The sequence below is a fragment of the Piliocolobus tephrosceles genome, chromosome 4 (assembly GCF_002776525.5).
Source record: "Piliocolobus tephrosceles isolate RC106 chromosome 4, ASM277652v3, whole genome shotgun sequence".
Classification (NCBI taxonomy): Eukaryota; Metazoa; Chordata; class Mammalia; order Primates; family Cercopithecidae; genus Piliocolobus; species Piliocolobus tephrosceles.
In genome coordinates, this window is record NC_045437.1 from 19,187,181 (window position 1) to 19,199,898 (window position 12,718).

General features: G+C 35.5%; 1 protein-coding gene across 9 annotated transcripts in view; it reads right to left on the reverse strand.

The window, feature by feature from the left end:
- CDH18 (cadherin 18) overlaps positions 1-12,718 on the reverse strand; it is a 1,101,027-nt gene that overhangs the window by 71,128 nt on the left and 1,017,181 nt on the right. For all 9 annotated transcript variants that reach the window (XM_023218216.2, XM_023218208.2, XM_023218214.2 and 6 more), the window contains one exon: positions 8,901-9,037. In XM_023218216.2, the coding sequence (XP_023073984.1) occupies positions 8,901-9,037 (137 nt within the window). The remainder of the gene's footprint in view (positions 1-8,900; positions 9,038-12,718) is intronic.

Here is a 12,718-nt window from a genome sequence, read left to right on the forward strand (position 1 = left end):
AGGTCCAGTCACATTTTTAAATAATTACAGCCCTAATCAAAATCTGGGTGACAACCTCTGAACCTGAATCACCCATGTAAGCTGTTCCCTTATTACTGACCCAAAGAAACTGTGTAACACACTATAGTTTATTGATGTTTTATGTTACTACATTATGAAGCAATCTGTTACATGGCAATGGATTGATACCCACATGTATACACAACATTTCTGAAAAGCATTTTGTTTGATTACTTTTGATTATTGGTTAAGGCAATACTGACTTCTTTCTGTGTTATTCTTGTGAGCTAAGAAAAAGTGCCAATTAGGATCTCTCTGTGTGCTAAGGGAAATTGCTAATACAATCACATTTGTGGAAGACAAATTGCATACATCAAAATAAGCACATTGACAACAACAAAATAATGTTTATAAGCTACAGGGACTTAAAAATACTCACTCTGAGGTAATGGGTTTTTATATTGTTAGATGCAGCTGCTAACCAAAAATAATTTCATATTAAGGGGCAGCAAAGAATATACTCACAAACATCACATTTCATTTCTATCATCTGACATTAACAGTTGGATTCCATTTGAAATTTGTGGATTCTAGTCTTTCAATATGTTTGCATGAGAGTTGAGAAAAAAATAACTAAAAAGAGTCAATGAATAAAGAAAACACAAACATTGGTTTGTGGACTGTTATGTATATAATCTTTATAAAGAAAAAGTGAAAAAGACAGCTGAAGCAATGCATACAATATGGACTTTTTGTTGTTTCACTTGTAAATTCCGGAAATAGCAGAAGCTTTCAGACACACTGAAAGTTTCAATAAAGTATAATCTCCCATACTTTGGCTCTTTTGGAATTTTAACTGTTATACAAGCAATGAATGATTAGAGTTTCCTTTTGGTGAACTGATCAGGTCAAAGAAATTTTTACATTTAGTGCATAGAACAATGTTAAATAGGATATTTGCATTAAATTATGAATAAATTGTGTAGTGAATCATGAAGTTGTTAAGCTGTTATGATGGGTGGAGAAATTAGGAGCAAAATATATTTATGTGTTTAACACAATTTACTAACCACGTTCCATATACCAAGACATTCACTAAAAGTATTTGACAATACTATGATGAACCAAGATAAGTTAGAGCAGATTTCTAAACTTGATTTCTAAACTCATAGAGGTGAAAAAAATACTACAATGAAATGTGATAAGTGCTATACTTAATGCATGCACAACATTTACCTGTGGAAGAAAAGAAACTGTACATTTGTCTAAGTTGTTGCAAAAAATTTTACAGATGTGACATTTTAAACAGTTCTTATAAGTAAGTAACTTTGTAAAGCAGAGCAAAATGAAAACAGGTCACTGAAAGATGAAAGGATTATGAAATTATTGAAAAATCCTGGCCTGTTTGGGGACTATGACTAAAAGCACAATACACATTTTTCAGAGGATTAAGCTGAAAACAGAGAGGGCTGAGTCTTGTTAAGGAAATCCATCCATGTGGAGTTTATTTCTTAGACAATCAGGAGACTTGTATGTGACTCTGTGCATGTGTTTGTCATAGGATTGGAACTAAATGGAGCTATGATTTAAATCAAATTGTGGTTAGAAACAATGTTTCTTAACCTTAACCTTAACTTTACATTAGATTCATATAGGGCAATGGTCCTTACACTTTGGCATGAATGAGAAACACATGGAAGGCCTGACTGAACCAGGGCTTCTGGGCCTCAACCACAGAGTGTCGGATTCACTAGATCTGGGCCAAGGCCTGAGGATCTGCATTATTAGTTCCCATGGAACACACTTTGAGAGCTACCAGTTCGGAATGTAAGATGCTGAGGGCCTTCTTCAGGAAAAATGAATCTCAGAATCTCAGATAAGCAGTGGGTATAGCACTCAAGGGGATTCAAAAACATAATGTATAGTTAGGTTTGACATCCAGATATTGCGAAATATCACTCAGATAATGGTGTGAATGATTCAGTGTATATGGTACTGTGATGGTTAACTTTATGTGTCAACTTGCCTGAGCCATGGAGTGCTCAGATGTGTATAGTCACACATTATTCTAGGTGTTTTGGAATGAGATTAGCATTAGCATTGGGAGACTGAGTAAAGCAGACGGTCTTTCATATTGTTGGTGGGCCTCATTCAATCAGTTGAAGGCCTTACTAGAACCAAAGTACTTCCCCCAATGACAGAGAATTCTCCTGCTTCACAGCTTTGCACGAGCTTTTCCTGGCTCTATAGCAGTCTGCCTGCCTTCAGACTCAAAGTGGGATACAGAGTCTTCAGATTTGGGATTTGTCAGCTTCCATAATCACGTGAGCCAAATTTTTATAATAAATCTATCTGTTCCCCCTCTCTCTTTCTCTCTATCAGTCTATTTCTATATCTCAATATATGTACATATATATGTGTCTGTGTGTGTGTACACACACATTACACACACACACACACATCCTCCCTATCACTGTTTCTCTGGAGAATCCTAATACACAAATTCAGACACATTTGGAATCAGAAGAGAATATGCAGGGCAACCTTTACTCATCCTGCAACTCAAGACTGAATCCATGCATTATCCTCTCTATAAAACCTTCACTGATCCCCTTAGAGTGATTAAACTACCAGTTTTGTAGCCCCTAAAAAATCTCTCTTATCCCTAAAAAATCCTGTTTCCACAGTAATTTTCCAAAATGCCATTATCTACTTACCTTGTCTTATGAATTACACTCAAACGCCTCAAAGGAAAAATAATATTCTCAATATCCCTAGTGTCTAAAATACCACACTGCCTAGCAAGTATCATTTATTAATGTATTCTGCATGAGTTAATTGAAAGATACTTTAGGATAAAGATGATAAAGTACCCAACACCAAAATACTGGAATGGGAGCGAAAATATAGAAAATTTTAAGAGGTAAAAGAAAGATGAACATAGTCAAATGTCACCAAGAAATGAGGGAAAAATGAAAGGTAAAAAGTACTGATAGGTTTTGGTTATTAGGCAGTCGTTGATGCCTTATTTGTAGGTCCTAACAAAGAGTTGGGATGGAAATATGCATAATATGCATTATACCAGGGATGCATAAAGGGAACATTGAGTGATAGTATGTAAGTTTGAAGGAAAGTTTATTATCCAGTAAGAATCTCATAGCCATTGGAGAAGAGCTCATTCCAGCTGGCACATGATCTCAGCCTTTTGAGACCTTAAGTAGAGAACTCAGTTGAGCCCACCTGAATTTCTGACCTACAGAAATCTTATTATTATCTGTTACACAACAATAGAAAACTAATTTAAATTACCAAACAGCTGTATTATAGATTGCACAGAGGGAAGGTGGTATTACCCACCGAAGAAACATTCTGTAGGTCTTTACTTGGAAAGTACTTTTCCCCAGAAACTGTGATATATGATGAGAATACAACACTTTCTAGGTCTCTGACCATAGCCAATATCTTGAATTTATCATCCTCATAATGTTATCTTTACAATTCTAAAAGTTAATTTCCTTCACAATATGAATTTCAAAAATAAATAACAAAATAAACCTTAGTGAGTTAAAATAACCTGACCAATGATTGGGCTCACCAAACATCAGCTTCCCTAAAGGGCCATATTAGAATAAGCACAGATTTAGGCACTGGAATATTTATGTTGGTATCTTGTATGACCCTGAAACAAGGCCTGCTCACAAGAAGGAAGGAGCACTGTTTCTCCCTTGCCCTCATTCGTTCCTGGATACTGCAGCTGCAATGCCTCACCTGCCCAGAGGAGGCACCTTTCTCTTGTTGACATAAACCCCTAGGTAGGCTAAAAAAAATACTTACAAACATTCACTACTGAATGTCACTTCACAAAACAACTGGCTCTTCAGAAACTGTACATTAAGAAGATTTCTAAAAATACACTTTGAAAAAGTATCAGCTACCCTTTCCAAACAGAATATATCAGAAAATACTTGGGTAACGTGGCTGATGTTGAGGTTAAGGTTGACAAACAATTGTATCTGGCAATGTTCCTGATGACACTAACAGTCAATTAAGCCAAGTAATCAGTGCATGCATTTCATTTCTAAATACAGTCTCCCAACATGGCTATAAAATCTTTACTAGTGCTCTTTCTTTCTATACACCTATTTATGATTAGAATTAAATTATATTTTAGTAATGCTCATTGAGGTGTTCTCCAAGGTTGTTTTATTACCATCTAATAACTCAGAAAATTACAACTTTGTACTGCTTTACTTAGTAGATATAGATCAACTCAAACCCCATATAAAGTATTGTACATATTAAAAATATACCTATATTTTACCAAGTAAATATATAATCAGGATGTTACTTAGTAAAAACAGGCATTTATTTTGGTGATGATTGCAAATAACATAATTTTATGAATGCATGAACTCATATATATTCATAAATTACATTCTACTTAATGCAAATATTATTTGGAGTGAGGTGGTGAATAAAAATTAATCTAAAGCATGGCTTCTGATTGAAATGCTTCTGGAGTTGATTCTCTTTCCTGAAGAAGTAGCTCAACACCCTTGTATTAGTCTGTTCTCACACTGCTAATGAAGACATATCTGAAGCTGGGGAGGCCTCACAGTCATGGCAAAAGGCAAATGAGAAGCAAAGTCACATCTTACGTGGCAGCAGGCAAGAGAAAGTGTGTGCAGAACACTCCTTTATAAAACTATCAGATTTCATGAGACTTATTCACTATGATGAGAACAGCATGGAAAAGATGAGCTCCATGATTCAATTACCTGCCACCTGCTCCCTCCCACAACATGTGGAAATTACGGGAGCTATAATTAAAGATGAGATTTGTGTGGGGACACAGCCAAAGCATATTATTCCACTCCTGGTCCCTCCCACAACTCATGTCATCACATTTCAAAACCAATCATGTCTTCCCAATGATCCTCCAAAGTCTTAACTTATTTCAGCATTAACTCAAAAGTTCACAGTCCAAAGTCTCATCTGAGACAAGGCAAGTCCCTTCTGCTTATGAGCCTGGAAAATCAAAAGCAAATTAGTGACTTCCTAGACACAGTGGGGATCCAGGCATTAAGTAAGTAAATACAGCCATTCCAAATGGGAAAAATTGGTCAAAACGAAGGGGCTATAGGCCCCACACAAGTCTGAAATCCAGCGGGGCAGTCAAGTCTTAAAGTTCCAAAATTATCTCCGTTGACTCCATGTCTCACATCCAGATCATGCTAATGCAAAAGGTGGGCTCCCATGGGCTTGGGCAGGTCCAACCCTGTGGCTTTGCAGGGTACAAAACCCCTTCTAGCTGTTTTAAGGGCTGGCATTGAGTGTCTGTGGCTTTTTAAGGTGCACAGTGCAACCTGTCAGAGGATTTACCATTCTGGGGTCTGGAGGACATTGGCCATCTTCTCATAGCTCCACTAGGCAGTGCTCCAGTGGAAACTCTGTGTGGGGGCTTGCACCCTACATTTGCCTTCTGTACTGCCTTAGCAGAGGTTCTCCATGAGGACCCACCCCAGCAGCAAACTTCTGTCTGGATGTCTAATGGTTTCCATACATTCTCTGAAATCTAGGAGGAGGTTCCCAAACCTCAGTTCTTGACTTCTATGTACCCTCAGGCTCAACACCATGTGCAAGCTGCCAAGGCTTAGGGCTTGCACCCTACAAAGCCACTGCCCAAGCTATACCTAGGCCCTTTTATTGTCACAGCTGGTGCGACTGGGATGCAGGGCACCAAGTACCTAGGCTACACACAGCAGGGGGCCCTGACCCAGCCATGCAAACATTTTTCCCTCCTGAGTCTCTGAGTCTGTGATGGGAGGGTCAGCTGTGAAGATCTCTGACATGCCTTGGAGACATTTTCCCCATTGTCTAGGTTTTTAACATTTGACTCCTTGTTACTTATGCAAATTTCTGCAGCAGGCTTGAATTTCTCCCAAGTAAATGGGTTTTTCTTTTCTATCTCATCATCAAGCTGTAAATTTTCCAAACTTTTATGCTCTGCTTCCTCTTGAACTCTTTGTCACTTAGAGATTTCTTCCACCAGATGCCTCAAATCATCTCTGTCCAGTTCAAAGTTCCACAGATCTCTAGGGCAGAGGCAAAAAGCTGCTAGTCTCTGTTAAAGCACATTAAGAGTCACCTTTGCTCCAATTCCCCAAAAGTTCCTTATCTCCATCTGAGATCACAACAGCCTGGACTTTACTGTTTACATCACTATAAGCATTTTGGTCAAAGCCATTCAACAAGTTTCTAGGAGGTTCTAAACTTTCCCACATCTTCCTGTCTTCCGAGCACTCCCAGTATCTCAGAAGTTCCAAACTTTTCCACTTTTTTTTAATCTTCTTCTGAGCCCTCCAAACTGTTTCAACCTCAGACTGTTACCTGATTCCAAAATCACTCCCACATTTTCAAGCATCTTTACAGCACTACCTCACTCTACTGGTATCAATTTACTGTATTAGTCTTTTTTCACACTGCTGATAAAGACATGCCTGAGACTGGGTAATTTATAAAGGAAAAAGTTTAATGGACTTAGTTTCACATGGCTGGGAAGGCCTCACAATCATGAAAGAAGGCAAAGGAGTAGCAAAGTCACATATTACATGGTAGCAGGCAAGAGAGAGCGTGTGCAGGGGAGCTCCCCTTCATAATACCATCAGACCTCCTGAGATTCATTCACTATCATGAGAACAGCATGGGAAAGACCGGCCCCCATGATTCAATTACCTCTCATTGGGTCCCTCTGATGACACGTGGGAATTGTGTGAGCTACAACTCAAGATGACATATGGGTGAGGATATAACCAAACCATTTCAGCCCTCATAATTTTTTTGTTGGTATAGTTTTCCATTTATCCCTTTATTTCTTAACTAATTTTTAATAAGTCCTTATTATTTAATTGCCATTTAATTTGTTCTTAAGTTACTAAGGATCCACGATTGCTAACGTCTGGCTATTTTGAAGATGAAAATAACCAGAAGTGATTGCAATTGAACTCACTCATGGATTCTTTAGAGCACCCCTTTAAAAGGAATTAGTGAAAAGTTACTTTTACAGAGATATTATGTTGAAAACCTAATCCAAATGAAAGTCACTTGAGCTAATTTTGTAGACACCAAAATCCAAGTAGAATAAAAAACACTGAAATAGCCTCATGATTGCTATATAACTAAGGGCAATAGAAGCATGCATAAACTACAGTGCAATACCACCTCACACCACTAGAATGGCTATAATAAAAAGACAGATAGTAATAAATGTTGGTGGAAATATGAAGAAATTGGAAACCTTATTGCTGTTGGAAATGTAAAACAGTGTATCCACTTTGGAAAACAATCTGCCAGTTCATCAAGTGGCTACACACAGAATTACCATATGAGTTACTTGCAATTTCACTCCTAGGCATATACTCAAGAGAAATGGAAACATTTCCACAACTACTTTCACACCAATGCCTATCGCAGTATTATTCATATTAGGAAAAAAAATGGAAACCAGATGAATGTTTGTCAAGTAAAGAATGGATAAATATGTGATATATCAATACAATAGAATAATTTTGGTAATAAAAAATTAAGTACTGATGACACATACTATAATATGGATAAATATTTAACACATCATGCTCAATGAAACGAACCTGTCACAAAGGACTACCTATTATATGATTATTTTATATAACAAAGCAATAGCAGGCAAATTTCTAGAGACAGAAAGTAAATTAATGGCTTCCTGAATTAAGGTGAGGCAGTGTGGGGGATTATGACTAAGTAATGCAGAATTTTTTTTTTTTGAGTAATAAAAATATTTTGAAATTGGTTGTGGTACTGGATGTACAACTCTGTGAATGTTCTAGAAACCATTGAGTTATACCCTTTAAAAGCGTACATTTTATGCTGTGTGAATGATATATCAATGAAGCTGCTACAATTTTTAATGTTTTAGACTCTGAAAGAAAAACAGAATGTGATTTTACTTTACATGGCACTATTTTCAAATGTGAAGTATTCTTAATCTCTAATATATTAATGGTTTTTCAAGAATACATCAAAACATTTCCTAAATATATATATAAACTCTTCATCACTTTTAAAGTGAGGATAATTGGTACCTTTGGTCTACTTACAAATATGTTAAAAAAACTTTATTGTTATGAAGATGGATTCATTTTCTTAGAATTATATTCTAATTTCATTTAACACAGTAATGTCTACCTTTATGATCCTAGCAGTATTATGGATACATATTTTTGTATGTTGTTTCCTGAGCTTAGGTGTTTATCACAATGGAATATTCTGGGTGGAGGTAGAACAAGAGTTACCGTCAGCTTTAGATCATGCACTTAAAGAGAGCCTAGATCTGTCTGTTGAAATTCCAAGAATTATTCTTTTACTGTAAGTTCTATAAGTGTTTTTGAAACTTGAGCAGAGGTGTTGTATTGACAAAATAATCAATGTGCAATTATATATTTTTATTTCGTTCTTTTTCCCCAAACTACCACACATATGGGACACCCTTCTTCCAAAGACTTGATAGGTTAAGTATGGCAAAAGCAAATGAAAAAGCAAGTCTCTCAATTAGAAGGAGAACCAAATGCCCTTGACTCAAGGATGAGGCATAAGTGTTCTGTGATGCAAATTTTCCATCACCGTGCCAGAATTACAGTAAGGAGGAATGTATAAGACTTATTCATGCTATCTGATAAGGATAAAGTATATCTAATACACTCCGCTTACTCTCTGATAATAAATTATATTTAATACATTCCGCTTACTCTCTTAGATACTGATATCAAAAATAAAGATTATGAGAGCCCTGCTCTTAAGGAAATTTCATTATAAGTCTTCTTGTACAAGTGACATCTTTTACTATGATACATGAAGTAGTTTACCATTTTCTGAAGCAGTGACTGTGATGTTATACCATGGAGTTTCTTCTCTGTCAAGAACCTTTGTAGTCTTAATGGTTCCAGTATTGGCATCAATGTTGAAAAATCTGTCATCTTCACCATTGTAGTTGATGAAGTATCTAGAGAAAAAAAAGAGAATTTTTTACTTGATGTTATAATGAAGAAAATACAACTGAATCAAGAGAAGCATGATATTTAAATACATTAAAATATTCAAATATTCTATATTTGATTACATGGCAGTTTTATATTTTTATAGAACTTACATCAATTATTCTTATCTGTCAGTCTTTAATTCTAAGTTCAATTACTAATTCAAAGAATAATTTTATTAGGTCTTACCAAGTTCCATGAATAAAAGTAGATAGTAGAAACACAGGGATTAATAATGGAGAGACCAAAAGAACTCATCTCTTAGAAACCTATAATATGTTTAATAATAATAATAAAAAAAACCTACAATAAGACTTCTTGTTGCTATTATCCAAAAAAAAAAAAAAAAAAAAATTAGAATCCTTGAAGTCAGAGATAAATTAGGAATTTATCTTGAAATTTCATTGTAGCTAAGGTTTAAAGATAAATATAAAATGAAAAACAAAACATTTATATTTATCAACATTGTACCTCCACCACAGTTCAACTAAACCCTTCTTTAGTCAAAGAATGAGACAAAAAATAAAGATAGGTTGAATTATAGACCACAAATTATTTTCCCTCTTCAATTCATGTAATTTTGCAGGATTCTCTCATATTAGGTTAAATTTCAGCTTACTTTTGTAATCAAATGCACTGAAAGTGATCGTGTCTGTCTTCTTTCTGGGCCTAGGTTTCATGAGACTTTGTTATGTTTCCTTGTATGCTATGCCACTGCCACAAGAAAAGCATGCTTGGGCTAATTAACTTGTTCTAGCAGGAGGAATTAAGGTAAGACCTTAATTGGGGCAAAGTTGTCCCAATTAAGGCTCCCAACCTCGCGTAGATCAGCCTAGTAAATGTGCAGAAGCATGATTGAGTACTCCAGAGATAAACAGAGCTGGCATCAACAGCTAGCCTAATTCAGCTAGCCTTCAGCTAACCCATCGACACATATGGTATAGTCAGACATAGCTTTTTTTTTAAGACCCCTGGGTTTTGGAGTTATGTGTTATTTGGCAATAGCTGATTGACATGTCTATGCATAAATACTATTAAACAATTATCATATGTTCTAGAGAAGCTTCAGACTATTCTACAACTATTTAAGGAGAGAAATATTCTCTTTTCTCCTAACCTCTAATGCTTATTTCTCTTTTTAAATCTCAGCTTAAGTAATATTTCATCTTGATCTGAAAGATGAAATGGACTAATTATGTGAAAAGTGCTAGGGAAGAACATAGGAAACAAAGAAAATCAAGATGCAAAGATCCAAATTAAAGAAAAAGTTTCAATTGGTTAGAAAACAAATCTATGTCAATGTGGCTATCCAGACTGAATGACATGAATGTCTAAGAGTTAGGACAAGGTAGGACAAGGCAAAGAGTTTTTTACTCTTTTGTGAAAGCAATGGAAAAATTTCAAATTCAAAAAAATAAAAAGATTAATTCATGTTCTGAAAAATAACAGTGGCTACTTTTTATCATAGATTGTAGAAACATGAAAACCATTTATAAAAAAATATCTTTGTCAACTTGGACAAAGATGGAAAGATAGAAGATAATGGAAAGAAGTGTATAACGTACTGCTATATATGAAATACAATTCATAGACTTTTTATTGAAGTGGCATTAGCAGAGCAATTAAATCACAGATGACTTCATTTGCATGTGTGTGTTTGACCTACTATCTAATTGATAGGCCCCTTTACTGAGGTGGATAAAAAGAGTTAGGGAAAGTTAATTTGGGAAAAATGAATGATTATGCCTTAAATGCCCATTAGATACCCACGTGGAATAAAAAGCAAAAGTCAAATATGGGTATGGAGATCGATTGTCCTTTCTAAACAGGAAATATAACTTTGAGATGACATGTGAGCATAAAGGTAAGGTAATGGGAAAGGTATCATCTCATCTGGAACAGAATTGTAAGAGAAAAGAAATAAAAGATTGAGCACTAAAGTATACAACCTACTGAGTATAGAGCAGGCCAATATCTATTCAGAGATGGTGACAACCAAAGGAGAGAGGGAAAACTGGGAGGGGGAGTGGCGCGCAGCCAAGAAATATCTTACCAGGAAGGAAGGAGCTAACAACTGGGGTGAATTCTGTTAGGAGATTGATTGAGGTTAGTGAGGGTTAATTGGATTTGGCAAGATGGACAGTATTATTAATAGTTAACTTGTCAAGAATAATATAAGAAAAAATATCAAAGGATTGGATATTTATTACAGTAGCTTCAAGAGAAGATACAAAGACCATGAGTCAAGACAAGTGATCGATATCTTTTCCTGAATGAACAGCAGAAAAAAAAAATAGCATTTTATGTCACCAGAAAAGTGGGTTCAACAAATTATTCTCTTTTTTATGGGAAATAAGAAGCATTGTCTTTGCTGAAAGAAATGATGCTTTTGAAAAAAGGGACTATCAAAAATGGTAAAACTCATGAGAAGGTGAAAAGAATTGGATTCCAGGGCAGTTGTAGAAATTTCCCATTGAAAGTAATAGGGATGCTTCTTCCATTTTAGTACGGGTAAAAGAAGAAAAGCTGGGTAGAAATATAGGATAGGTGTGGTGATGTAAATATTGCAAATTCATCATACTTTCTAGAACAGAGAGTAAGTGGAATTGCAATACAACCCCATGCCTCTCATAGGCATAAGGTGTTAGAAGGGTATGTAGAGCATATTGCTAAGGTGTGAAATCTTCTAACCTCCTATGGATAGGCATGAACACACATGGCAGAGGATATTAATAGCAGCATGGAGAATGAAACTACAGAGCAAGGAATATGCCAAGAAATCTAACTTATCAGTAAAATACACATAAAAAGAGACAGATTGTATCAATTGTGTGATCCAAACAAGGAGCTGACCACTGTACATTGAATGTTCTAATAATAAGTACATGTTAATTGAAAAAAGTTTAACATAAAAAAGAAATTTAAACAAGAAAAGGTACAATTTTAAAGTAAATCTTATTCTGAGACACAAAAACAAGATGCTACATAATAGTGGGAAATCTATATGTCACTGGACTTCTCAAAGCATAAAGCAACGCTACAGTAAAACCATTGCACCTTCTTTGAATTGAGTCTATACTAGAAAAAAAAAAAAAAAAAAAAAAAACACTTCTTATAATATCCCTTTCCCAGACCATAAATGCTGAGGATGAGGGCTGAACTGGTTAGGAAATGAGAGATGTCTTTTCACGTGGAAAGGACAGCATCCTTTAAAATGTAATCAGTAGGCTTTCTGGCTATTTTATTATCTAATGTTAACCTGTCTGTAAGAAATTGTCCATTTTTGGTTACTGTAAGAAAATCAGCTTCTGTATCTGAAATTTGGAGGACTCAAATTTGGAACTTATTATTCAGCTTCAAAGTTTCCTGCAGCAACTATCAGAAAAGCTCAGATTATATTGCTATAGATCCCTATGAAATATGGCAAAGCATGTCTCGTTTTAGAAATTCCATCACCTTAGAACTGTCAATCTGGAAGAAAATAGGTTTTGTTTTGTTTTGTTTTCCAAAAATATGTAGTCTTTTTGCCAGCGCAATCTCCTCGTTTTTAGCCACTTCACACTGGGCTTTCTAACATAAGTGCTAATATCAGTGGCTTAATATTTTTAGAGTTAAACGTATTTTAATTTATGTAGGTTTAAATTAAG